Source organism: Trichosurus vulpecula, chromosome 5, assembly GCF_011100635.1.
Source record: "Trichosurus vulpecula isolate mTriVul1 chromosome 5, mTriVul1.pri, whole genome shotgun sequence".
NCBI lineage: Eukaryota > Metazoa > Chordata > Mammalia > Diprotodontia > Phalangeridae > Trichosurus > Trichosurus vulpecula.
Genome location: NC_050577.1, coordinates 276,070,706 through 276,094,356, shown reverse-complemented (window position 1 = coordinate 276,094,356; position 23,651 = coordinate 276,070,706). Strand labels below are relative to the sequence as shown.

Here is a 23,651-nt window from a genome sequence, read left to right as displayed (position 1 = left end):
GTCAGACTATTTGAGTGGAGAACCTTCTATTGCAAACTGATGCAAAGCCTCCAGTTACATATAGGTCAGTCAAAGGACCGGAGCAGACCCCTCAAGACTGAGTATCTTGTGAGAGAAGCAATGGGAAGAAGGCTGGCTGGGAGGGATTGTTTAGAGTAAGTTCCACAAGGCTCACCTGCAGGAACTCCTCCAGCCCAAGCTTGGTGAACTCATACTGCAGATGGACCCGGAAATTCATATCTTCCACTGAATGTACCACAATGTTGATGAACTGCATGCAGGCCACCTGGAGAAGGGGGAAAAGAGACCAAATGAAAGATAAAAGCAGGAAAACAAAACAGAGATGAGAGAAGCCATGAGCGAGAGGAGGAGGCACGCAATCATTTTAGGGTTCCTATTCATTTAATTTAAATTAATATGTTCACGTTTTAACAGAGGCCATTTTTCCTCACCTGTAAAAATAGGAATTAGAGTGCCCTTCTCCCAGGGCTGTTGGGAGGATCAAATGGGATGTTTGTAAAGCACTTTACAAAGCCTAGAGAATTGAATCAATGCTAGCTGTCATCCTCACCATCAGAGGGGACAGACGAGACAGACGTCCACTAAGAGCTGCTGCGCTGCTTTGTTTCAGGGGCAGCTGAGAATCCAATCTCTCCTCATTCCTCTTACATCAAGGAAAATTTTCAGAAGATAACAGACAGAAAGGGAGGGGCATGGGATGAAGAGGAGTTATAGAGCAGAAGAGGTTCATGTGAGTTAAGTAAAAGGAAAACTGGTGAGGGAGGTCTAGAGAAATGAAGACAGGAATAGAGATGGGATTAGTAGGCCTAAAAAATGGAAGAAAGGATGTGAGGAGGATAGATGGTCAAAAGAGTGGAAAAGAAGATAACTATACTAATGACATTTAAAGCTGGTTGGAAAGTGATAATGTGAAATGGGGCCCAAATGTCCTCAACTCTGTATTTCACTATATATTATGGGAATCTGGGTCAGTGAATATAAATGAATGAGAAGGAATGAAGTGAAAATTATTCCAATGAGACCAGGACCACAGAAGACAAGGCTACAAAAACAGAGGAAGAGACAGAGCTGGGAGAGTTCAGCCATGTTATCCTTAGGTTTCTGAAAGCACAATGGAGCAGGCAATCTGAAAGCACCACTTAGGTCACATTGTGTGGAGTGCTACACTAAGGAATTTATAAAAATAGAAGACAGTCTCCACCCTTTCAAATGTTTATGGACCTACAGGAATATGCTATGTGCACATGTTGGACCTCCCTAGAACACTCGGCTCTGCCTGACCAGGTTCAGGTTCTCACCATAAAGTCGATATTGCTATCCTCATTCCGGAAGTACTCCATCAGCTTCTCAAAGCGGTAGAGCTCTTTGCACACCTGAGTGGAACAAACACAGCCTCAGTGCAAGGATCCACCCACTGTGGCACTCAAGCATTAGTTACCTGGTTCAAAGGAAGCTGGCCCCAGAAACATGGCTTAAAGGGATTCTCTCTGAAATGGGCGATTCTGAGGGGAAACAGTTTAGGTGACATAAAGAAAACTCTGGATCAGGAAACCTGAGGTCAGAATGTTTGCTCTCTTACTTCATCTTCCCTGAGCATACAGGCTTTGATCTAGCTTTCCCAAGGCAGCCCACATCAGCTAGTCAGGAACTTCTCTCGCAAGGCCTGGGAAAGGCTGGCTTACAAAATCCTCAGCACAAAAGAGGCAAGACCCAAGATAGCTTCTCTGCCCTACTCAAGGGTAAGGCCCATTTTCTAGGTGGCAGCTGATGCCTATACAAGAACTCCAACAGTCAAATGACCCCCATACTATAAAGGATGATGCCCAGCTATTGTCTGTCCCTTTCACCCCCCCCCCCACCCCCGTTACCATCCTTCACCCACAGGCTGAAGCAGTAGGCTGACCTCTTTGAAGTTGTCAAAGGCAGCAAGAATGATCTCATGGCCTCCCCTCACTAAGCACACAGCGGCCAGCAGCTCCAAAACAAGGGCTTTGGTCCTGGGGGCAAGAAACAGACATGCACAGGTCCTAACTCCCCTACCTCTGGACCAGCCCATCCAAGGCTCATATTAACCACTGGCAATTCAGAGCAGGGGAACCCAGAGATAGTGAGTTATTGGAAAGCAGCAGGCCAGGAAGGCCAGCTTTCTCACACCAAGCCACTGTAGAACAAGGGAAAATCCCAAGCATGGAAAAAAGTTCCTCCAAATCAGTCATTGGTCTTTGGTGAGGTCACAGTAGCCACAAAGCAGAGCTCCTTATTAGGGACAGGTAGGTATACAGGTCTCTACAACTTTGGACTGGCAAGGGCTCTCACCTGGGGTTCTTGTTGTTGAGACTGAGGGCAATCTCATTGACAGCATGGGGGTGGGACATGACCAGGTTGAATCCATACTGCCGGGAAAAAAACAGAAGGATCAGTAGACCACGAAGGGAATGCTCAGCTAGGAGCCACTTTTCCTCCATTCTATATGAGGAAGGATATAACTCTATAGTCAAATGTAGAGTTTTATCAGGTAGGAAAGGGCTGGTTCACTGAGGGTGTTTACAGAGCAGTGTACTTTGGGGAGATAATACCTCTTGGCACTTATCCATACCTTTCCAAATCACTGAGGAAAGAAGGGGATTCAAAGGAGAATTTTGGTTTGACAAACATTCCCCATTAAGGCAAAGTAGGCTCTGGCCCCCTGTCCCAAGGGGTATCACAACACCAAGCAGGTCAGAGCTGCCTTCTTAGTACCTGGTAGTTCATAATAGCCCTGAGGCAGAGGATACAGACATGGACATCATCCTTCTGGCTCACAAGGCGGGAGTTCTTCAGGGCCCTTCTCCCAGGAAGAGTGCTGTACCTGGGGAGGAGAGGAGGCTTTACAAAATAACAAAATTTGAAAACTGGAAGGGACCTCAGCAGCCATACAGCAGTTCAACTCATACGCAAAAGAAAATCCTACTATAATATACCTAATCAACAAGTGGTTATTCAGCCTCTTCCAGAGGACCCCTAAGGATATGCAGGAACTCCCCACCCCCTCCCCCAACCTCTCAAGGCATCCCATTCCACTTTTTTATAGCTTTAATTGTTAGGAAATGCTTCCCATCATCAAACCTATCTTTGTTCCTTTGCCACTTATACCCAGTATCCCTGGCTGTACCTTCTGAAGCCAAACAGAAAAGTCTAGTCTTTAAACATTTAGTGTTGAAGCTGAAATTACTGGCAGGTGATGCTCCAGGAACCTCAAACTACATCAGTGACAGCAGGCTAATCTTCCAGGCCATTTGTGAATGAGGCAACTGACACCTCTTCACCTTCACCCTTCCAATTTCTCTCTAGCAGCTGACTATCCTAATTTCCCAACCTAGAGTCTAGGCCCAGCTACCAGTACACAGGACATCTCAATTCCTAAAGACTTCTTAACCAGCCATCTCTGAAGAGTTAAGAGTGCTGAAGAGCTGAGACAGCTTCCAGGGCTATGTGTTCTTAAATCTACAGAATAATCCTATTTCTCAATTTACTACCTTCTCACTCCCAATGACTAACTTGCTTAACCTAGTGAGATTAGTTTCCCAGAACTTAATCTATAGGGAAACTCACCATTATCACACATTCTACACAGCCTTTTTAGGTTTTGAATTTCCTGCTTGTCACCTCAGGTCTGATATCCCAAGAAAGACAGAGCTAAGCACTGACTTGAGGTACCAGAGGCAGGCATCCCAATGGTTACACACTTGGACCTGTATTTTCTAGGTGTCCATATACCTCCTTAGCAAGACCTCAGCCTCAGGGCCAGAAACCCAATATCTTACAAGGTATTCCATAAAAAAAACACCTGACAGCATATATAGCATCTTTCAGGGAAAGACTCAGGAGGCCTGGAGGCATAGTTGGAATTAATCGAACATGGAGAACAATCTCCCAAAAACATAGGACAGTGGTATGGGCACAAGACGGGTAGAGTCCATGGAAAAGAGAAACAAGAAACCAAGGCAAGAAATCACTGGGCTAAAAGGGATTTTGAGTTGTCATTTATGCCACTCTGTCTCTAGATGTGATGGCCCTTCAAAATATCCCAGACACATGAGTGTATATATAGTACTTTGGGGAGAAAAGTCCCCCAAAGAAGGAAGAAAAAACAAAGGGAAGGGGGGAAGTTAAAGGAAGATTGGTTGTTCTTACTGAAGCTTTTGGAATATAAAAACATCCAGAGAAGCCAACACAGAACAGTATGAAGGACATATGCTAGCCAGCAGAAGAAAAACACCAAACAGAAAAGGGGCCCTGAACTCACAAGTATATTTGAAAATGAAATAGCATGAAAGATGGATTCCTCCCCGGAGTGAGATGGTTATGAAAGGATTTAAAAAAAAAAAAGAGTTTAAGGAAAGAAACAACTTCCCAGGGATGAAGATGAGAGGAGAGAAGAATTCCACAACAGGGTGGGCACAGCCATAGGAACAAGTACTTACCCAAGACAAAACTGCTAGGCAGAGCCAGGGGGACAGAGAGAGCACAAACCAGAGGACAGACTGTCAGGCAGAGGGAAAGAGAGCCGAGCCCTGGAAGCGGAGAGACGGAGAGAGAAAAGGGAGAGCCGTGAGTACTCACTGCCCCCACCCAGGCTCTGGGCTCGCAGTGGAGAGGAGGAGGAGGAGGAGGATGAGCAGCAGGAGGAAAAGGAAAGCAGGCTGGCACGCACAGCAAGACCTATACATACCGTAGCACAGACTGGCGTGCAGAGCGAGCGAGGCTGTTGGCAAAAGGAGCGGACAGGGCACTGGGCTGCTGCTGCAGATCCTCGATAGACCTGCTCCAGGATCGCAGTTTCTCAAAAGCACCTTCGTCACTGCTTTCCAGACCCTCAAAATCAAACCTGGAGCATGGAAAGACACACACCAGATACACATAGGCACGCACACAGAGAAGAGACTCAGACAAGGCTCCCAGAGACAGCCTCGACGATTCACGTCTCCCTAGCAACAAGGAGCAAAGGCCAGGAGAGCAGAGAGCAACACACAGGCTGAAGGGAGCAAAGCTAATTAAGATGGGGAGACAGCATCAAGGGGCACAAACAGTAGAGGTCAAACCTTGGCACTGTTCCTCATTACCTGTGGAACCTTGGGCACATCACCCTACCTTTCTGAGCCTCGTTTTCCTCATCTGTAAAATGAGGGGGATGGACTAGACGGCCTCTGACATCCATTTTTGTTCTAAATCAAAAGCTATGATCCTGTGGTGGAATCAACCGCCTTGGTGGGGAGTGGGAGCTCCAAGTATGGCTGCAGCCCACAGTCCCGGGGGGGGGGGGGGTCTGGAATTTGCCTCTTCTAGCTGTTTCTGGCCTGTGGGCATAGCAGGGTGATGAAGGTACCATGTGTCCACAGGGCCACAGAGCTGGGGAGCTGCTAGAATTCCTTAGGGCCATCATGACTGACAGCCACATGTGGCCTCTATGTGGGAGAGAGGACTTTGCCTGGCAATATGGTCACAATGGGCAGCTAGGGGGCACAGTGGATAGAGCACCAGCTTGGAATCAGGATTATCTGAGGTCAAATCTAGCCTCAGACACTTACTAGCTATGTGACCCTGGGTAAGTCACTTCACCCTGTTTGCCTCAGTTTCTTATCTGTAAAATGAGCTGGAGAAGGAAATGGCAAACCACTCCAGTATCTCTGCCAAGAAAACCCCAAATGGGGTCACAAAGAGTCAGATACGACTAAAAATGACTAAGTAACAACAAATCATCACAATATGGTCAACTATAAGGGAGTTCTTTCCTTTCTCTCAAGGAACTTAGAATCTAGTTGGGCAAATGCCAATGTCAAAACAAAAGTTAGAGACTTAAGGGACAGGAGTACATAAGACATAGCAGTCTTCTAAAGTTTGAAAGTCAAGCAGATTAGGTCTGGGTTTCTCTGAATATTGAAATGTCCATAGGGGAAAAGGATAGCCACTAGTCTGAGAATTGCTGACAAGTATTTTGTTAAGCAGATTAGACTCTTCTTTTCTTTTTTAAGAGTGAGTGGGAAAAGGATAGGTTGAAGGGATGACACAGGGAGAACATTGGAATATACATCCCAACACTGATCAGACTTTTAGGGGTGGGCTGTAAAGGATAAAAGCCCAGGATTAAGTTGGCAAATGAAGAACTTTAGAAGTCACAACCTCTCTTGGCCTCGGGCTCTTCATTGGTAAAATGGGGGTGTTAATAGTACCTACCTTACAGGGTTATTGTGGGATTAAATGAGATAACATATACAGCACTTTGCAAACTTTAAAGTACTATTAAAAATCCAGTTATCATCACCATCATCATCATCATTTTTATTAGTTATCTCTCAGTTACCAGGTAGGTTTTCACTTCTTAGGTAGGGCTGTCAATGTATACTCAACAGTCTTCCATTCAGACTATCAGATTCAGGCCCTTCTCCATTGAACTACCTCTGAAAGGAATATAAAGAGGAGGGAAAACAAGCAACTTTCCTTCCACGGTCACTATGTACCTCCAGCCAGCTTTAAGGAAGGATTCCTAATGTTGGTGGTAATTAATTACAAGCTTCCTTTTCATTTCAATAAGAGGTACTTCTAACCCCCTCTAAAGACTGTTCCAAAGATCTCTGAAGTCCAAATAACAAGTTGTGCACTCAATCACTTCAAGAGAAACAAAGGTTGCTTACCTGTATATAGGCTTAGTTCTCCAAATGTGTATTCTATATTCTAATTTCCATAAGAACTTTTAAGATTGAAATGGCTAGCAGAGAGTTTCTTCAGCAATGGCATTTCTCTTCCCAATTAAAAAAACCTAGAACTTAACCACAAAAGCATTTCTCCATCCAGTCTATCCCTAGGCCCAGAGGTCACCCCCTGTTTAAGTCAAAGAGGGAAACCAAGAGGCCAGATTGTGATTGCTTACTCCCTCTACTTTTCTCAACGCTAACTTCAATACTGTACTCACATGACAGAACATTGCGCAAAAGACAGGTAATCGACCAGCACATCGAGGCCTTTGTTCTCATCACTCAGAAACTCTCGGACCCACCTGCAGACAGGAAATGCAGACACTCAGCATTGTTCTTCTTCATAAAGCTGGGACACTGTGAGGGTGGAGTAGGGAACATCAGTGACAACAGTCAAGACCCTCTCAAAGGTCTCCCTGGAGTCATGACACTGGTGTGAAAGACTGCCCCTGAAATCAGTGAAGGAACCAGCCCCTTTCCCAGAAGGCTTCTAGACTGGTGATGTCAAACTCAAAAAGAAACAAGGACTACTAAAATCCCTGCTGGCTACATACCTACTTAGAAACATTATTTATGTTCTTTGTATTTTTATTTTGTTAAATATTTCCTAATTATATTTTAATTTCGTTCAGGTCATACTCAGACACCTATGCTCTTAGACTGCTGCCTTCCACTGGCCAGGGATGAACAAAAACACAGAAACCTGAATTAAGGACACTTACCAGTCACATCAACCCAGAGTAATCAACCATGGGAAAGAGGTGGTTTCTAATATGATGAAGGTTTCTAATAGCCAAGACCTTAAGAGGTAGCCCTAAGACCTACTCGATGTCCTGGAAATGGGAGAATCTATTCTCCCTATCTCTGGGCTCAGGACATATAACCTTAAATGTCTAATCATTGTGGCCATAAACTAACAACTCTATAAAAATTTGATGATACCAACAAAGTGTCAGGGACCCCTTAGCCATCCTACTTTTTTCAATCCTAAAATATGCCACCTTGAAAGCCAGGAGCCCTGGACACACCTAAGTTGTGGGACAGAATCACTCCTACACAGTGGACACATTCATCTCCCTATCTCTGGGGTTTTCTGTTCATTCAGGATGTATATGTAACTTTCTGTCCACTCTGGCAAGACAATCCCTATCAAGCTTCCTCTCTGGTGGGAAGGCTGGGGTGGGGGAGACAGGTTGGACACCAGGCACCATGACGGCAGACCACACCCTTCATGCTACAAACAGCAGGCTGTGGCCTAGAAAGCCAGGCCTGGTGGAGATTTGGCAGCAGGCTCAGGCTGAAGCTGACACCGGAGCTGCCTCAAGTTAGCTTCCTCTCCTGGGGGCTGACAGGCCTCCCATTTCCTGTCTGTCTGCTCTCCAGCTCCCCACCCCCATCTCATTTCCTGTCTGAATCCACAGTGCTATTTTCAGGCCCTTGACATGTTGAGAAGAGGTTAAAGGGCACCCAAGCAAGGCAGAGAAACCAATGCACACACTAAGCAAGGAACAAAATAAGAGAGGCTCAGAAATGCCATTTTCTGTCGCTTGCGGTGTCCTCAAGGTGTGAAGTGCTTTCTTGCAGTTCAACTCAGATGCTCCTCCTGTCATGCCTTTGATTCACTGGGTACTGACAACCAGGTTTCTCCTCTTCCCATCTCTGAGTTTTGTTCTCTTGTCCTAGGTACCACCTTATACTTGCCTAGCCCAAGACACAGGGAGGATAAGACAGAGTAACAGGTCAGACTCCTGAAGTGCTAGTCAGGGAGCCAAAAGCTTGTCTTTGGATTACCACTTCTCTGCACACAAACCATCCCAGGTCCTGTCCTGTCCAGGGAACCTTCCATGGTATAATGGTGAGATTATTAGATTTGAAGTCCAAAGTTGTAGTTTGCATATAACTGGATATTCAAATCAGTTCTTTCAGCAGCTTTAATTTTAATCCTAAAATGTTCTAATGATTGAATTTCATTCTGGAAGTTTTTCTTAACTTTAGAACATTTCTTGGATTTTATCTTGAGAATGGTTAATTAAAAGATCACCAATTTGAAATGGTATCATTAAAGAATCATTCTAGGGGACTTCAACATACATACTGACTCTCCTTCAAACAGTCAGCTCCTCAACCTACTCACTTTCCATGAGCTACTCCTTCATTCCACCTCAGCTATACACAAAGATGGTCATATCCTTGATCTTGCCATCACCCATAAATCTACCACCTCCATGGTCAAGAATTCTGAAATAGTCTTATCCAACAATAACCTTTCCCTCTACATTCTCTCACAAAACCCTATGCTCTTTGTCTGAACTGAGACCTTCAATCCCTTGACCCTTCAATTCTCTCCCAGGCCATCTCCCCTGCACTAACTGCTTTCTCCTCTTTCCCTCCTCTTGACCTCTTGGTGAACCCATTCTACTCTTTACTGTCCTCCTCTCTTGAATTCCTTGCCTCCTTCTCATTTCATTGATTACACCCAGCCAAGCCTCAGCCTTGGACTACTCCCCCTATTTGTCACCTTTGCCCCTAAACATGTGTTATTGAATGATGGTGAAGAAAATCACATAACCATTCTGATTTGGTCCACTACAAATTTATGTTACATATCCTCAAGTGGGCCCTCACTGCTGTTTGGCAATCCTACCACACCTCCCTTAATCAGCTCACTATCCCATTCTCCACAGCGGCTCTTCCAAACCTTTTCATCCTTCTTTAAACCTTTTATGGCTTCCCCTCCCCTCACTCTCTCAGCTAAGAACCTTGATTCATATTTTATAGAAAAAAATGAAGACCATTTGCTGTGTACTCCCTCTTCGTACCCCTTCCTCAACTCCTATCACTCAGATGCTTTCTGCCACTCTTTCTTCCTTCACTCCTGTCTGACAAGATGTCCTCACCAAGGCTAGCCCTGTTTCCTCCAACAGACTGTACTCTCTGTCATCCACACTACATCTATCACTTATTTTCAATCTCTCCCCTCTACTGGCTCATTTCCTACTACCTACAAACATGACCTTGTCTCCCTCATCTTCAAAAAGCCCTCACTTGATCCTTCTTTCTCTCCCTGCCCATAACTATTATCCTCTACCTTTTCTGCCCTTTGAGGCTAAATTCCTTGAAAAGTGGAGCTGCCTCCACTTTCTTTCCGACCTCCTCATTATACCAAAACTACTTTCTCCAAAGATACCAATGATCCCTTAGTTTCCAAATCCAATGGCCTTTTCTCAATCCTCATTCTCCTTGACCTCTCTGCAGCCTTTGACATTTTTGATAACCCTCTCCTCCTTGACCCTCTCTTCTCTCTAGGTTTTCAGGACATTTTCTCCTGGTTCTCTTTTTACTCATCTGACAGTCTCTTCTGTCTCCTTTCCTGGGAAACTCATCTAAGTCTAACCATAGTTGTCCCACAGGATTCTTCACTGGGGATCCTCTTCTCTTCTCCCTCTACACTACTTCACTTGGTGATCTTGTCAGCCCCCATGGATTTAAATACCAATTCTATGCTGATGATTCTCATATCTCCTTATCCTTTCCCAATTTCTCCAATGACCTCCTATCTCACATCTCCAAGAGACAAATTGAAGTAATGTTTAGTAGCCTTCTTAAACTCAATATATCAGAAACAGAACTCACTAAATTTCCCCCTAAGCCCTCTCCACCCACGCCACCTTCTCTATTACTGTAGAAAGCAACACCATCCCCCCAGTCCCCCAACCCAGTAATCATCCTGGATTCCTCACTATTTCTCACCTCCCACATCCAATCTGTTGCTAATGTTTGTCAAGTTCACCTTTGCAACATCTCTTAAATAAGCCTCCTCTCCTCTAACATTGCCACCACTCCAGTGCAGGCCCACATCACCTCACTGCTGGTGGGTCGGCCTGACCCAAGTCTCTCCCCACTCCAATCCAACCTCCATCCAGCCACTAAAGTGATTTTCCTAAAGCACAAATCTGATCATGTCATCCTCACCCCCCTACTCAATAAACTCTAGTGGCTATCACCTCTGGGATCAAATATAAAATCCTCTGCTTAGCCCCCTCCTACCTTTCCAGTCTTTTTATACCTTACCCTCCACCAAATACTCTTCCACTCAGTGACCCTGGCCTCCTGGCTGTTCCATGAACAAGACACTCCCTCTCTTGGTATTTTCTCTGGCTGTCTCTCACGCCTGGAAAGCTCTCTTTTCTCCACTCTGACTACTGACTTCCCTGGCTTCCTTTAAGTCCAAACTCAAATCCCATCTTCTGTAGCAGGGCTGTCCAAAATACGGCCCACAGTGCGATTTTATGAGGCCTGCCTATGGGTTTTAACTTTCACGAGCGAAAAAATAATAATTTGCATGGAATGAGTACTAGATTTTTAAACTCCATCACTAATAATCTAATTGATGTTAATTTTCTTTGGTGTTTTTAAGCAGTATTATATCACACGGAATTTTCAATTGATCTGTGGGATGCATTCCATCTTATTTTAATGTGGCCCTAATATAACCTAAGGTTGGACAGCTCTGTTCTATGGAAGCCTTCCCCAGCCACTCTTAATTCTATAATTATTTCCTATTTATCCTATATATAGGTTGCTTTGTATGTATTTGCATGTTGTCTCTCCCATTAGACTATAAGCTGCTTGAGGACAGGGATTTTTTTTTTAACCACTTTTTGGATCCCCAGTCCTTTGCATTACTGATTGACTGCCTAATCTATCATTACAAGCATCTTCTATATTTTGAGGTTGTTTCTCTCTTTTTAATTATTACTTATTTATTTAATATTTTTAGTTTTCAGCACTGATTTCCACGAGAGTTTGAATTACAGATTTTCTCCCTATTTCTACCCTCCCCCCCACTCCAAGATGGCATATATTCTGACTGCCCCATTCCCCAGTCAGCCCTCCCTTCTGTCCCCCCACTCCTCCCTATCCCCTTTTCCCTTACTTTCTTGTAGGGCAAGATAGATTTCTATGGCCCATTGCCTGTATATCTTATTTCCTAGTTGCATGCAAAACTTTTTTTCTGAAATCTGCTTTTAAAACTTTGAGTTCCAAATTCTCTCCCCTCTTCCCTCCCCACCCACCCTCCCTAAGAAGGCAAGCAATTCAACATAGGCCACATGTGTATCACTATGTAAAACCCTTCCACAATACTCATGTTGTGAAAGACTAACTATATTTTGCTCCTTCCTATCCTATCCCCCTTTATTCAGTTTTCTCCCTTGATCCTGTCCCTTTTCAAAAGTGTTTGTTTTTGATTACCTCCTCCCCCTCTCTGCCCTCCCTTCTATCATCCCCCCTTTTTATCTCCTTCCTCCTTCTTTCCTGTGGGGTAAGATACCCAACTGAGTGTGTATGGTATTCCCTCCTCAGGTCAAATCCAATGAGAGCAGGATTCACTCATTCCCCCTCTACCTGCCCCCTCCTCCCTTCCAATGAACTGCTTTTTCTTGCCACTTTTATGTGACATAATTTACCCCATTCTATCTTTCCCTTTCTCCCTCTCTCTATTCCTCTCTCATCCCTTAATTTGATTTTATTTTTTTAGATATCATCCCTTCATATTCAACTCACCCTGTGCCCTCTGTCTATATATAAGTATATTCCCTTCAACTACTCTGATACTGAGAAAGGTCTCATGAATCATACACATTATCTTTCCATGTAGGAATGTAAACAAAACAGTTCAACTTTAGTAAGTCCCTTATGATTTCTCTTTCTTGTTTACCTTTTCATGCTTCTCTTGATTCTTGTGTTTGAAAGTCAAATTTTCTATTCAGCTCTGGTCTTTTCACTGAGAAAGCTTGAAAGTCCTCTATTTTGTTGAAAATCCATATTTTGCCTTGAAGCATGATACTCAGTTTTGCTGGGTAGGTTATTCTTGGTTTTAATTCTAGCTCCATTGACCTCCGGAATATCATATTCCAAGCCTTTCGATCCCTTAATGTAGAAGCTGCTAGATCTTGTGTTATCCTGATTGTGTTTCCACAATACTCAAATTGTTTCTTTCTGGCTGCTTGCAGTATTTTCTCCTTGATCTGGGAGCTCTGCAATTTGGCAATAACATTCCTAGGAGTTTTCTTTTTGGGATCTTTTTGAGGAGGCGATCTATGGATTCTTTCAATTTCTATTTTATCTTCTGGCTCTAGAATATCAGGGCAGTTCTCCTTGATAATTTCTTGAAAGATGATATCTAGGCTCCTTTTTTGATCATGGCTTTCAGATAGTCCAATAATTTTTAAATTATCTCTCTTGCATCTATTTTCCAGGTCAGTGCCTTTTCCAATGAGATATTTCACATTGTCTTCCACTTTTTCATTCCTTTGGTTCTATTCTATATTATCTTGGTTTCTCATAAAGTCACTAGCTTCTACTTGCTCCAATCTAATTTTTAAGGTAGTATTTTCTTCAGTGGTCTTTTGGACCTCCTTTTCCATTTGGCTAATTCTGCCTTTCAAGGCATTCTTCTTCTCATTGGCTTTTTGCAGCTCTTTTGCCATTTGAGTTAGTTTATTTTTTAAGGTGTTATTTTCTTCAGTATTTTTTGGGGGTCTCCTTTAGCAAGTTATTGACTTGTTTTTCATGGTTTTCTCGCATCACTTTCATTCCTCTTCCCAATTTTTCCTCTACTTCTCTAACTTGCTTTTCCAAATCCTTTTTGAGCTCTTCCATGGCCTGAGACCAGTCCATGCTTCTCTTGGAGGCTTTTGATGTAGGCTCTTTGATTCTGTTGACTTCTTCTGGTTGTATGTTTTGGTCTTCTTTGTCACCAAAGAAAGATTCCAAAGTCTGAGTCTGAATCTGAGTCCGTTTTTGCTGCCTGTTCATGTTCCCAGCCAACTACTTGACCCTTGAGCTTTTCGTCAGGGTATGACTGCTTGTAGAGTACAGAGTACTTTGTCCCAAGCTTGAAGGGCCATACTGTTGTTTTCAGAGCTATTTCTACACAGCAAGCTCTGCCATACCAGTGCTTCTCCTCCCCCAAGAACCACCAAACCAGACCAAAATGCAGATCTAAGCAGGCTCTGCACTCCCGCTCTGATCTGCCACTTAATTCCTTCCACCAGGTGGGTCTGGGGCCTGAAGCAACTGCAGCTGTAGCTCTGTAAGCAGCCTCAGAGCTGTACCACCTCCGCCAGCCCCAGGACAGTGGTCAAATTGAGAGCTCCTTTTACTCTGTCCCCGCAGTTTTTCCTACTAACTTTCTCTGCTGTCTTTGGTGTTTGTGGGTTGAGAAGTCTGGTAACTGCCACAGCTCACTGATTCAGGGTGCTAGGGCCTGTTCTGCCCTGGTTGGTCCGGGCGAGGCCCATGCTGGACTCTGCTCCGCTCCCAGCATGGTGCGATAGACCTTACCCAGTGACCACTCAGACTGTCTTGGGCTGAAGCCCTGCTTCCCTCTGCTATTTTGTGGGTTCTGCAGTTCTAGAATTTGTTCAGAGCCATTTTTATAGGTGTTTGGAGGGTCCTGGGGGAGAGCTTTAGGTAATTCCCTGCTTTCCAGCCACCATCTTGGCTCCGCCCTCCGAGGTTGTTTCTTTTTAACTTCAATTTCTTCCTTCAGTTCCATGAATAATCCCTGGCAGGGGGAGGACCAGCATATCAAGTGTCTCTATGCTCAGCCTCTTTCTGAGAGGCCTTCTCTTGCCAGAAAAATGTCTCCCTCTCCTATCTTTCTCTTTTCCCCTCTCCCACTTAACTTCCCCCTCCCAGGCTGTAAATATAGATAATCATCAGCACAGAGGTGATAATTAAACCCATGTGAGTGAATGAGGTCATCAAGAGAAAGAAGAGAAGAGGGGCCAAGACAGAACACTGGGTGACTCTTACAGTTAGGGGGCTTGTTGTGGATGATGATCTAGCAAAAGAGACTGAGAAAGAACAGTTAAAACAGGTAGGAAGAAAATCAAGAGAGAGCAGTATCTCGAAAAGGAGAAACACTTACTACATGCTGGGCCCTCTGCTAAATACTGAGAATACAAAAAGAAACTAAAGAGGAAGATAGTACACAAAGGAGAGCTGGGTTAGAAAGGGGAAAGGGAGTTCCAGAGTATTCACACAGCTTCACGGTTTGCAAATGTCTAAGAACTGGGGTAACAGTATGGTTCTAGGCAAAATCAGACGAAAATTAACCTAGAGGAGCCCAGAGTCCTACAAGCAGCATCTACATTCCAGTGGTAGGAGGAGAAAACAGGGCCATGGTCTGGAGAAGGTTCTATTATCAGAGCCCAGTGTTCCAGAGGTTATAATCGTGTAGATCGTATGGCCCTTCCACCAACTCCTGGCAAATCCTGAGTCCAGAAGACAAGCAGAGAATTCACAAGGGGTCAAATGCCATACTGCTGTAGCTGTAGCTCCTTTCTAGCCAGGAAGGTTATTAGATAGAAGAAATTAGGGGGGAACAAAGTCTACTTACTACTCTATGGCCTTTACTTCTTGTGCTTTTTACTACAATAGGATAAGAACTACAGGTGAAGCCCTGGGCAGGGAAGAGCTTTTTGAAATAATGCAGGCCGTGACAAGCTACTTAATTCTCTGACGATTTGACAGGACGCACATGGGGGCTCAGATCTGTGAAAGTCCTCTGCATCTCTTCCAGTGATTAGGCCCAGTCAAAAACATCAACCTCAAGCCCCTTCTCTTTTTACCACCTGGGTCCTTCCTCCTACCTAACACTAAAAAATCCACCAAATAAAGATCCTCAATTTCCCCAAAGCTGTTTTGAATATTTGGTTTGACAGTGCGAGTGGGGAATCACATAGGTAAGACAGCAGCTACCGAGGACAGAAATATCTCTGCTGGTCTTTCCTGTTACTGCTTCGACTGACTCTCTACAGGTGTCCTGCCTGCTTCCCACCCTCTCTTGCCAAGAACTGTGGGCAGAGTTAGCCACCCAGACACATATGTAGTGTGGATAAATAAGAGGGTGGCTACCTGCCAACATCCAGCTCAGACAAGAGGCAAAAGGCATTGGACATCACTGGGCTTTGTTTTCTGCTCTCTCCATTGCCACTCACAGGAAGTCAGGGAATATAGAACTGGCAATAGTTCTACTTGAGTCTCCCCTTAGGCCCCAAGTGTGCCCCTTCTCCCCACATATTTGAAAAAAAGCCCAGAATGATCTGAGGCTTGTTATAAATGCTAAGGATAATAGAAATGATTTCTAGCTTTGTTGGAGGGCAAAGAAAATAAGCATTCAAAGAGAAAATGGATGGCTGTTCAGAGTAGATAGGATAATGTTTAAAACTGCCAAGCAGGAAAATGTCCAAAGGAGGTGACCAGGATGATGGAGGGTCTCATATGTGAGGATGTGGTGAAAGAACTTGGCATGATTAGTCTGGGGAAGATAATGTTTGGGGGATGTGGAACATTTTACCCATCTTTAGCATTTCAAGAGCTATCCTACAGAATAAGGATTAGACTTGTTCGACTTGTCCCCAGAGGGAAGAACTAGGAGCTGTAACAGGCAGAAGTTGCAGAGAGGCAAATTTCAGCTTGGTATAACAGAAAACTTCTTAAAAATTAAGAGTTATCCAAAAATGGAACTTTGGGAAACAGTGAGCTCCCCCCTTACTGAAGGTCTTCAAGCAGGAGGCCCAACAATCTCTTATCAAGGATGTTACAGAGGGATTCTACTCAGATCAATGGCCTCAGACCAAATGGCCTTTCTAGTCTACAGCTGTTACCTAAGTAAGGCTAAGAGTTTGCTCCCATTCTCCATTTTATCTTGTTATCTTTAGCTCTACCCCAGGGTTGACTGTTACACATCCTTCCCAGTCTAGCCTCTCATTAGGTCTGACTCAGTAAAGCTGTGCACTTTTCCATCTCACACTCACCTAAAACAATCATGCTGTGCATCCTCATTATTTCCAGGATCTCTTGCCTATTTCCCATGGGCCTGAAAAGCCCACACTTAACTCAGTGCCCATGTGCCATTTCAGCGAGTTAGCAGAACAGAGTCTGGAAGTCAGAACCTCTCCCCGCTCTGTATGAAGAGTCTTCCTGGGCCTGAAACATAACCTCTCTTTAGGAGGGTTAGCTCTGTCAAAAAGGGGATCTGCTTTCTCAGAATCCTCCTGGAGCACATGCAGCCAAGAGCCAGGCCATAGTTTCTAGCCCAATTGAAATGAACCTTCCCTGAGGCTTCTTTGGATTTCCCTTGACTGAAGCCTTGCCTCTATCCCACAGGAAAAACTTCAATCTCTATTGCTGGCGGAATATTTTAAACACAAAGCTACAGGATGAAGAGTCCAAGAAAGGCCTCAGCTTGTCAGTGTGATCTAGTCATCAGCTGGCAGAACTGATGGGGGAAAGAAGCCAGAAAATGAACAGCCTGTAACCATAAGGAGTCCAGAGCAAAAAGCCATGACAGGAATAGGTCCATTCCTCCGAGTAGAGGTTGGAGGAGAGCAAGGAGCCAGTTCATCCACCTGCAACAGCTAGCCCCACTTGCAGACACTAAGGACCAATCCAACTTACCCGATGTAATTAGTCCGAAGAGAGATCTCTAGCTCCCTCAGCACTTTGGTCGACTCTTGGACTCTCCTCCTGAACTTCTACAAACATCAAATTCTCAGTCATTCCCAGAGGACCTCACCCCAGTTTTGTAGAACAAAAGCAATGCAGGAAGCACAGCATTTCAGGCCCACAGCTTAAGGTGAGTCTTAAAGTATAACAGCATTTCAATTCCTCTTCCTTAGAGGCAGATCAATCCCCCCACCCCCAATACCACCCCCATTTCCAAAGGAAAATGTTCTTTTAACCGCACAAGATTACTAAGGGCACAAAAACTAAAACCCAAAATTCCGAGTAAAAGGTACGTCACCTTCCGAGTCACACTGGGGTCCAGGAAGCTCTGTAGTTTCTGGATATAAGTGTGGGGAGGATTCTTCACCTGAAATCGCTCCTGCAGGGGCAGCGCATGAAACAACAGTCATAGTGATCATTGCGGGAATCAGTCCTCCCTGCATCACTCATTTTCCCCATTCTCTAGTCTTCTTCCTCTCCCCTTCTCATACCATATTTACCCTAAAATGTTGTTTCCCCTTCCCCATCAATATGCCCCTTTATGCAAACTGTTCCAGCAGAAGACCCTTTTAAAGCCTTTTTCTTGCTTAATCTCTAAAATTGAGGTGCCAAACCAAAAACATTTGCGTCTAGTACAATTCTCTACACACGTTAGGAGCTCAATCAATACTGCTGACTGACAATAGAGTTTGTATGAATTCCCAACACTTTCAAGGCCAGCCTGTATCTGAAGGATAGAGAAAAATGGGGCTTAGTATACAAAGATCTCATCTCTTAAACAAGCCTTCCAAGCTCTGAAACCTGAGGGAGGATCCTGGTCTTCTTATTTTGAGGATCCAAAGAGGAAAATTCATATGATCAATCGATCTATCTCTCTTTATGTAGTACTTCAAGGCTTAGAAAGTGCTTTCCATACCACCTCCCTGTTCAGTAGGTTCTGGAGTATTCTTACCCCCTTTCTACAAGTCACTTATAAGTCATTTGTTCCAAGTCACCCACAGGTAGTAAATATCAGAGCCAGAATTTGTACCCAGGTCTCCTGATTCTTAGTGCTATGCTTAGAACACAGTGCTTCCTCATGCACATGTCAAAGTAATTCTAAATGATCATGGAGAAATAAAACCTCCTAGAAGGCAACTACAAAAATTATCTTAAACTATTCAGTGCTAGTCAAATCCTTAACAACCTTGGATAAATTTAGGTTCCCTCACTATGAAATGTGAAAAACTGGGAAAGAACAATAAAGATAGACAAATTAAACAAAAAGGACTTATAACTATGAGAAATATGTAAAAGAACCAAGCTTCTTTGGACTGGAGATAATAGTGTTGAGAAACAGCCATCTTCAGTAATGGAGGGAATCATGATCAAGTCTTCTCCATATTTTCTCAGAGCAGAAGAAATGGATTTTTTAACCAAAGCAGAGGGTTGGATGTCATAAAGAATTTCTGGACTTGGAAGGTGCTAAGATACTGGGTCAGGAAACTGACAGAACATAAAGATTATTCCCTATATCAGACAGGTTAACAATTAGACCTAGCACAGGTCAGAGATAATATTGCCTGGGGGCAGAGTAAGGGATAAAATATCATTTATAAGGTCCTGTCAATTTCAAGGAGTCAGTTAAGAGCCTAACCCCGCTATTCCCCTACCTTGGGAAAGACTCAGGAGTTGGTTCTGACCCAGGAATTCCCTGAGTGCTGAGTGCTGTTGTTATTTTAGCTGAAAAAGTCCAATCTGTCTAGAGGTGACTATACTCCCTGACTCCAATAAATTGCCTCCTAGGTCACTGCTTTTCTGCAGAAATCAAGAAAAAACAGAGGTCACTGTGGAAACTGAAAAGCACGTCTGCCACTTGGCTAGATCCCTATCGTAAGTGTCCTACCAGGACATGAATGATAAGTCCCAGAAGCTAGATGCCTCAGGAATGGATTCCTCAAGGTTCTGGAGCAGCAAACCCGCCTGGCTAGCTCACGTAACGCCCCTTTCCTCTCTCTACTGTTCTTGCTGACCCCCGTACCTGATCACAGATGAGGTCCCACTTCTTCTCACTGTCATACTGTCTCAAGAGACGGGCCTTGTCTGGAGGCAGGTTCATGGAGCTCTGAAAAAGAAAGAAACGAGTCGATGATTATTAGGGGATGGCGACTGGACGGAAAATAGATCATGCCACCTCTTTGCTGTTCCTGGGCCCCTTGACTTTGCCTCAAGGTACTTTGGGAGATGGGAGGGAGACAAGTGGAAGAAGAAGGTCTGTGAACCTGTCATTTTTCACTGGCACAGGGAACTAACGGCAAGGAAACACCCTCTATCAGTGTAGCCTAACAGCTCTTCTCCAAGTCTTGAGTCTTGGAAAGTTGCCTGAGGGGGTTAGAGACTTGTCCCAGGTCAGACAACCAGAATGTAGCAGATAAGAGATCTATGACTCTAAGGCAGCCTTCTCTATCACACCATGCTGTCCACAAAGATACTTCACTAACAAAAAAGAGGCCAAATCATCTAAACTTCAAAGGCTAGAAAGGTCTGATGCACTGCCATCTACCTTTCCCCCTTTCCTATGGGGTCTTCTTGGTAGGTTTTAGGGGAGAAAAGGGGAAAGAGGCATGTGGAGTAAAACAATCTGACTAGCCCTGGGCTTCCAGAAATCCTACCAGGCCTAAGGACTTCTGTAAACTAACCTCTATCCCAGAAGTTACTCCGGTCTCTGAGTACTTCACTTTTGCCTATATTCCCTTGCTGTAGCCCATTTTGGGCCATTTCTGTTCCACATCAGACCCCGTCTGGTTGGAAGTCTTGTATGGCATTAGACATGCCTCAGGCGCCCTAATAGTTCTATTCTCCTTCAGCCGACGAGAAACTCCTAACTGTTATTTTCCTCAACTAGGGGTTACCTGTATCAGTGAAATCATGGGTTCAGTCCCTACCCCATATTGATTGTTAACAGAATGCACATTTATTTTAATTTTATTAACTTGGCACCCACATTTTCCCCTGCATTTGACCCAAGTTTTGTTGTCTCTATGTTATGGTTGTCATTATTCTTTTAGTTCTCCTTTATTCATCCCCTTCGCTTCTTACAAGTCTTTCCATGTTTCTCTGAATTCTTTATATTCATTATTCCTTGCAGACTGGTACAATCACATAGTACAATTTGTTCAGCCTTTCCCTAATGGTTGGACATACATTGCTACCACAAATAATGCTATTAATATTCTTGTATGTTTTGGTGTTTATTACTGTCACTGATCTCCTTGAGACCCTATCTTTATTTTCCCTATATATTTATATTTAGGGAGTCTCCAATTTTACAATCATTCCCATTACTACCAACCCAGCCTCTAAATTAGTTCTTGCCTACCTTGTTGTTGGATTAAACTTTGTAAAGTAAAGCTCCAATTATGTCACACTCATACTCAAAAACTTTCAATAGCTCTCCATTGCCTATCTCAGCAAGCCTCAAAACCCTCTTAAAATATGCCTCCAACCTATTTTTACCACACTCCTCTCCCACTACATCCCTTCAAATATCTAATGTGACAGTCAAACAGAGCTATTTGCTATTCCCGAAAAAGCCTAACGCTTTCTCTCTAAAACTTTATCATGCTCTCCCTTCTAACCATCCTCCAAGGTTCATCTTAAATGATTTCTCCTTCATGAATGTGACCTGCCTCCGAACAAAATGTAACCTCTTCCTCTGAGCCCCCATAGCACTTCATCTGTACTTATGACACAACATTCTTGTCTTACACTGTATTTACTGTATCTACCTGACAATACCAAGACATTGTGACTTCCTCAAGGGCAAACCTACTTAACTTTGTATAACACATAGTACCTGGCTGAGGGCCTTGAACATAGCAGACGCTCCAATGCACACACACACACACACACATATACAGCATACTCATAATCACTGCACTGAAAAGTTGTATGTCAGCTGTTTGGGACTTAGAAAACACAGGGACAGTATTATATGTGATAATTAGGGTATCAGAACAACTCACAAAATTCTTTTATTATAACCCATGGTATACCTCTGTGGAAGCATATTTTTAGAGTCCTTTTAATTCAATGGATAATATTAAGAAAAAATTTTTTCTCCAGCTTAACCTTTCCCAGACTTTTCCTTTTTGGAAAAAGAATAGAAGGTCAGAACCAAAGGTCAAATCAAAACAAAACTAATGCCTCAGGAAAATGGATTAAAGGTGATAAAATGTAAAACAAAAAAGCACTTTTTGTCTAATTAAGGTCATTGCATTCTCCATCCCATGAAGTCACTGGAGACAGGGTATTGGTCATAGGGAGGAAGCCCTTTCAGTCCTTAAGAACAGTAGGCTGGCAAAGAATTGTGTAGTCTTAGGAGAAGATCAGGTGACGATCATTCTATTAGATGCAGTAGTATGTTACTTCCAAAGCTGTATTTTAATCTATCCATGCATGACCTTTTCTTTATTCAAAATTTCTATAAATGTTACTTCAAATTGTCTTGTTGTAGAAAGATTTCCAAAAGCATGGGGGACTATGTCAGTTTGGACCTTTCTCTCTCTAAGTTAGAGATGCTTCAATTTAGAATAATGTTAAATTAGTAAAAACTGTTTCTAGAAGACTGAACCTACAACACTGAATACAGTATTAATAATTTTTTTCTTCAACACCTGAAATACATGTTTTACTAACAGTTCTACATAGCACTTATAGTTTGGAAAAGGAAAAAAAATTTTATCTGGAAGATAGTATCTTTCCCCCTTACCATTCTGCCTCCCCCTCTTGGTAAGTGAGAGGGCTTAATAAGTTCTCTCCCTATCATATGACTTATGGAGCCTGAATAGTTTAATAAATTCTCCAACTGAGTAAAACTAGGGAGAGGCTGGAAAATGGAAATAGAATGGGCAACTACCTACAAACTAATAACTCTTCAGATTAAGGACCAATGATAGGATAAGGTTGGATAACAGAACAGATAGGATCAATATGGAAGCCTGAAGTCATATGGGACCTCATCATATGAAACCCAAAAACTGAAGCAGAATCCTTCAAGAATTAAGTTTCCATTCCAGTATAGGCAGCAACTGATTTGATGCCAATAGAACCAAACAAATCAACACTAAAAACAGGAAGTTCTGACCCAGGCTTCTGCATGATCCCAGAGAATTCTAGAACTGAAAAGATCTAAATGGAGAATGAGGTTTTTCCTCTTCCAAATACATTACCAAAACAATAGAAGGGAGCAGCTGATAGAGAGGCATAATACCATAATGGTATGGGGGTTAGATGGGCAGAATAAGTAAAAAATAAAAGCATTTTTATTGAATTTATTTTTATTGTATTTTATTTATTTTAGTGAAGTACTTTACAAAAGTAAAGATAGTCTCTGCCCTCAAGGAGCTTATATTCTTTTTCTTTTCCCCCTTTTTAAAAAATTTTTTTTGAGAGTTTTTATTTTTAGTTTACAACACTCGGTTCTACACAATTTTGAGTTCCAGGTTTTCTTCCCCCTCTCCACACCTCCCTCCCCAAGACAGCATGGAATCTGATATATCTTCTATTTATAACACCCTAGTCAAGTTGTGAAGAAAAATCATGACCAATGGAATGAATCATGAGAAAGAAGAAACAGAACCAAAAAAAAAAAACCCAAAAACAAAAAAAGAGAAAAAAGGAGGGGGGCGAAGGCAAGCATAAAGTGTGCCTCAATCTGCATTCAGACAACATAGTTCTTTCTCTGGATGTAGACAGCATTCTCCATCGTGAGTCCTTTGGAGTTCTCTTTGCACCTTGTGTTGCTGAAAAGAGCAATGTCTATCAGGGTTAGTCGTCACAGAATCCATATATCTGTGGTTGTGCATAATGTTCTCCCAGCTCTGAAGGAGCTTATATTCAATTAGGCGACACAACCCATAGGGAAATTCTAATCAGGGAGGGGCATTTTGATCAGGAAAGTTAGAGATGATGACTGGGGCCACAGATAGGGAACAGAATGACACACCTCATCCAGGAAAAATGGCAGAGTTGATTTGATAATAATTCATTACTCTAGACCTAGAGCAACTTGGGAAGGGAAGAGTAAGAGCTGGAGAAGAGAGAGTGAAACACAATCAGTCAATAGAGTATTTATTAAGTGCTTAATATGTGGAAGGCATTGTACTAAGAGCTCAGCGATGTAAAGGAAAGAAAAACTTGGTCTCTGCCCTCAAGAACCTCACATTCTAACGGGGAGACAACATGTAAGCAACTAGGTCCACATAAGAGACAGCAGATAGGAGGTAATCTCAGGGGTAATGCACTAGCAGTAGGGAAGAGTGGGAAAGCTTCCGTAGAAGGTAGAACAGGAACTGAATTGTGAAGGAAGTAAGAGAAACCAGGAGGCAGAGATAAAAAGGG

The 23,651-nt window shown here is 43.3% G+C and overlaps 1 protein-coding gene across 3 annotated transcripts in view; it reads right to left on the bottom strand.

Moving 5' to 3' along the window:
* The window catches only part of FMNL3 (formin like 3), a 78,877-nt gene that overhangs the window by 13,302 nt on the left and 41,924 nt on the right, over positions 1 to 23,651 (bottom strand). For 2 of the 3 annotated variants that reach the window (XM_036761360.1, XM_036761361.1), the window contains exons 2-11: positions 19,291 to 19,374; positions 17,569 to 17,649; positions 17,223 to 17,299; positions 6,971 to 7,054; positions 4,733 to 4,888; positions 2,761 to 2,869; positions 2,338 to 2,414; positions 1,925 to 2,018; positions 1,320 to 1,394; positions 176 to 286 (exon numbers count right to left, since the gene is read on the bottom strand). In XM_036761360.1, the coding sequence (XP_036617255.1) occupies positions 176 to 286; positions 1,320 to 1,394; positions 1,925 to 2,018; positions 2,338 to 2,414; positions 2,761 to 2,869; positions 4,733 to 4,888; positions 6,971 to 7,054; positions 17,223 to 17,299; positions 17,569 to 17,649; positions 19,291 to 19,374 (948 nt within the window). The remainder of the gene's footprint in view (positions 1 to 175; positions 287 to 1,319; positions 1,395 to 1,924; positions 2,019 to 2,337; positions 2,415 to 2,760; positions 2,870 to 4,732; positions 4,889 to 6,970; positions 7,055 to 17,222; positions 17,300 to 17,568; positions 17,650 to 19,290; positions 19,375 to 23,651) is intronic. The other variant, XM_036761362.1, reaches the window with a different exon arrangement.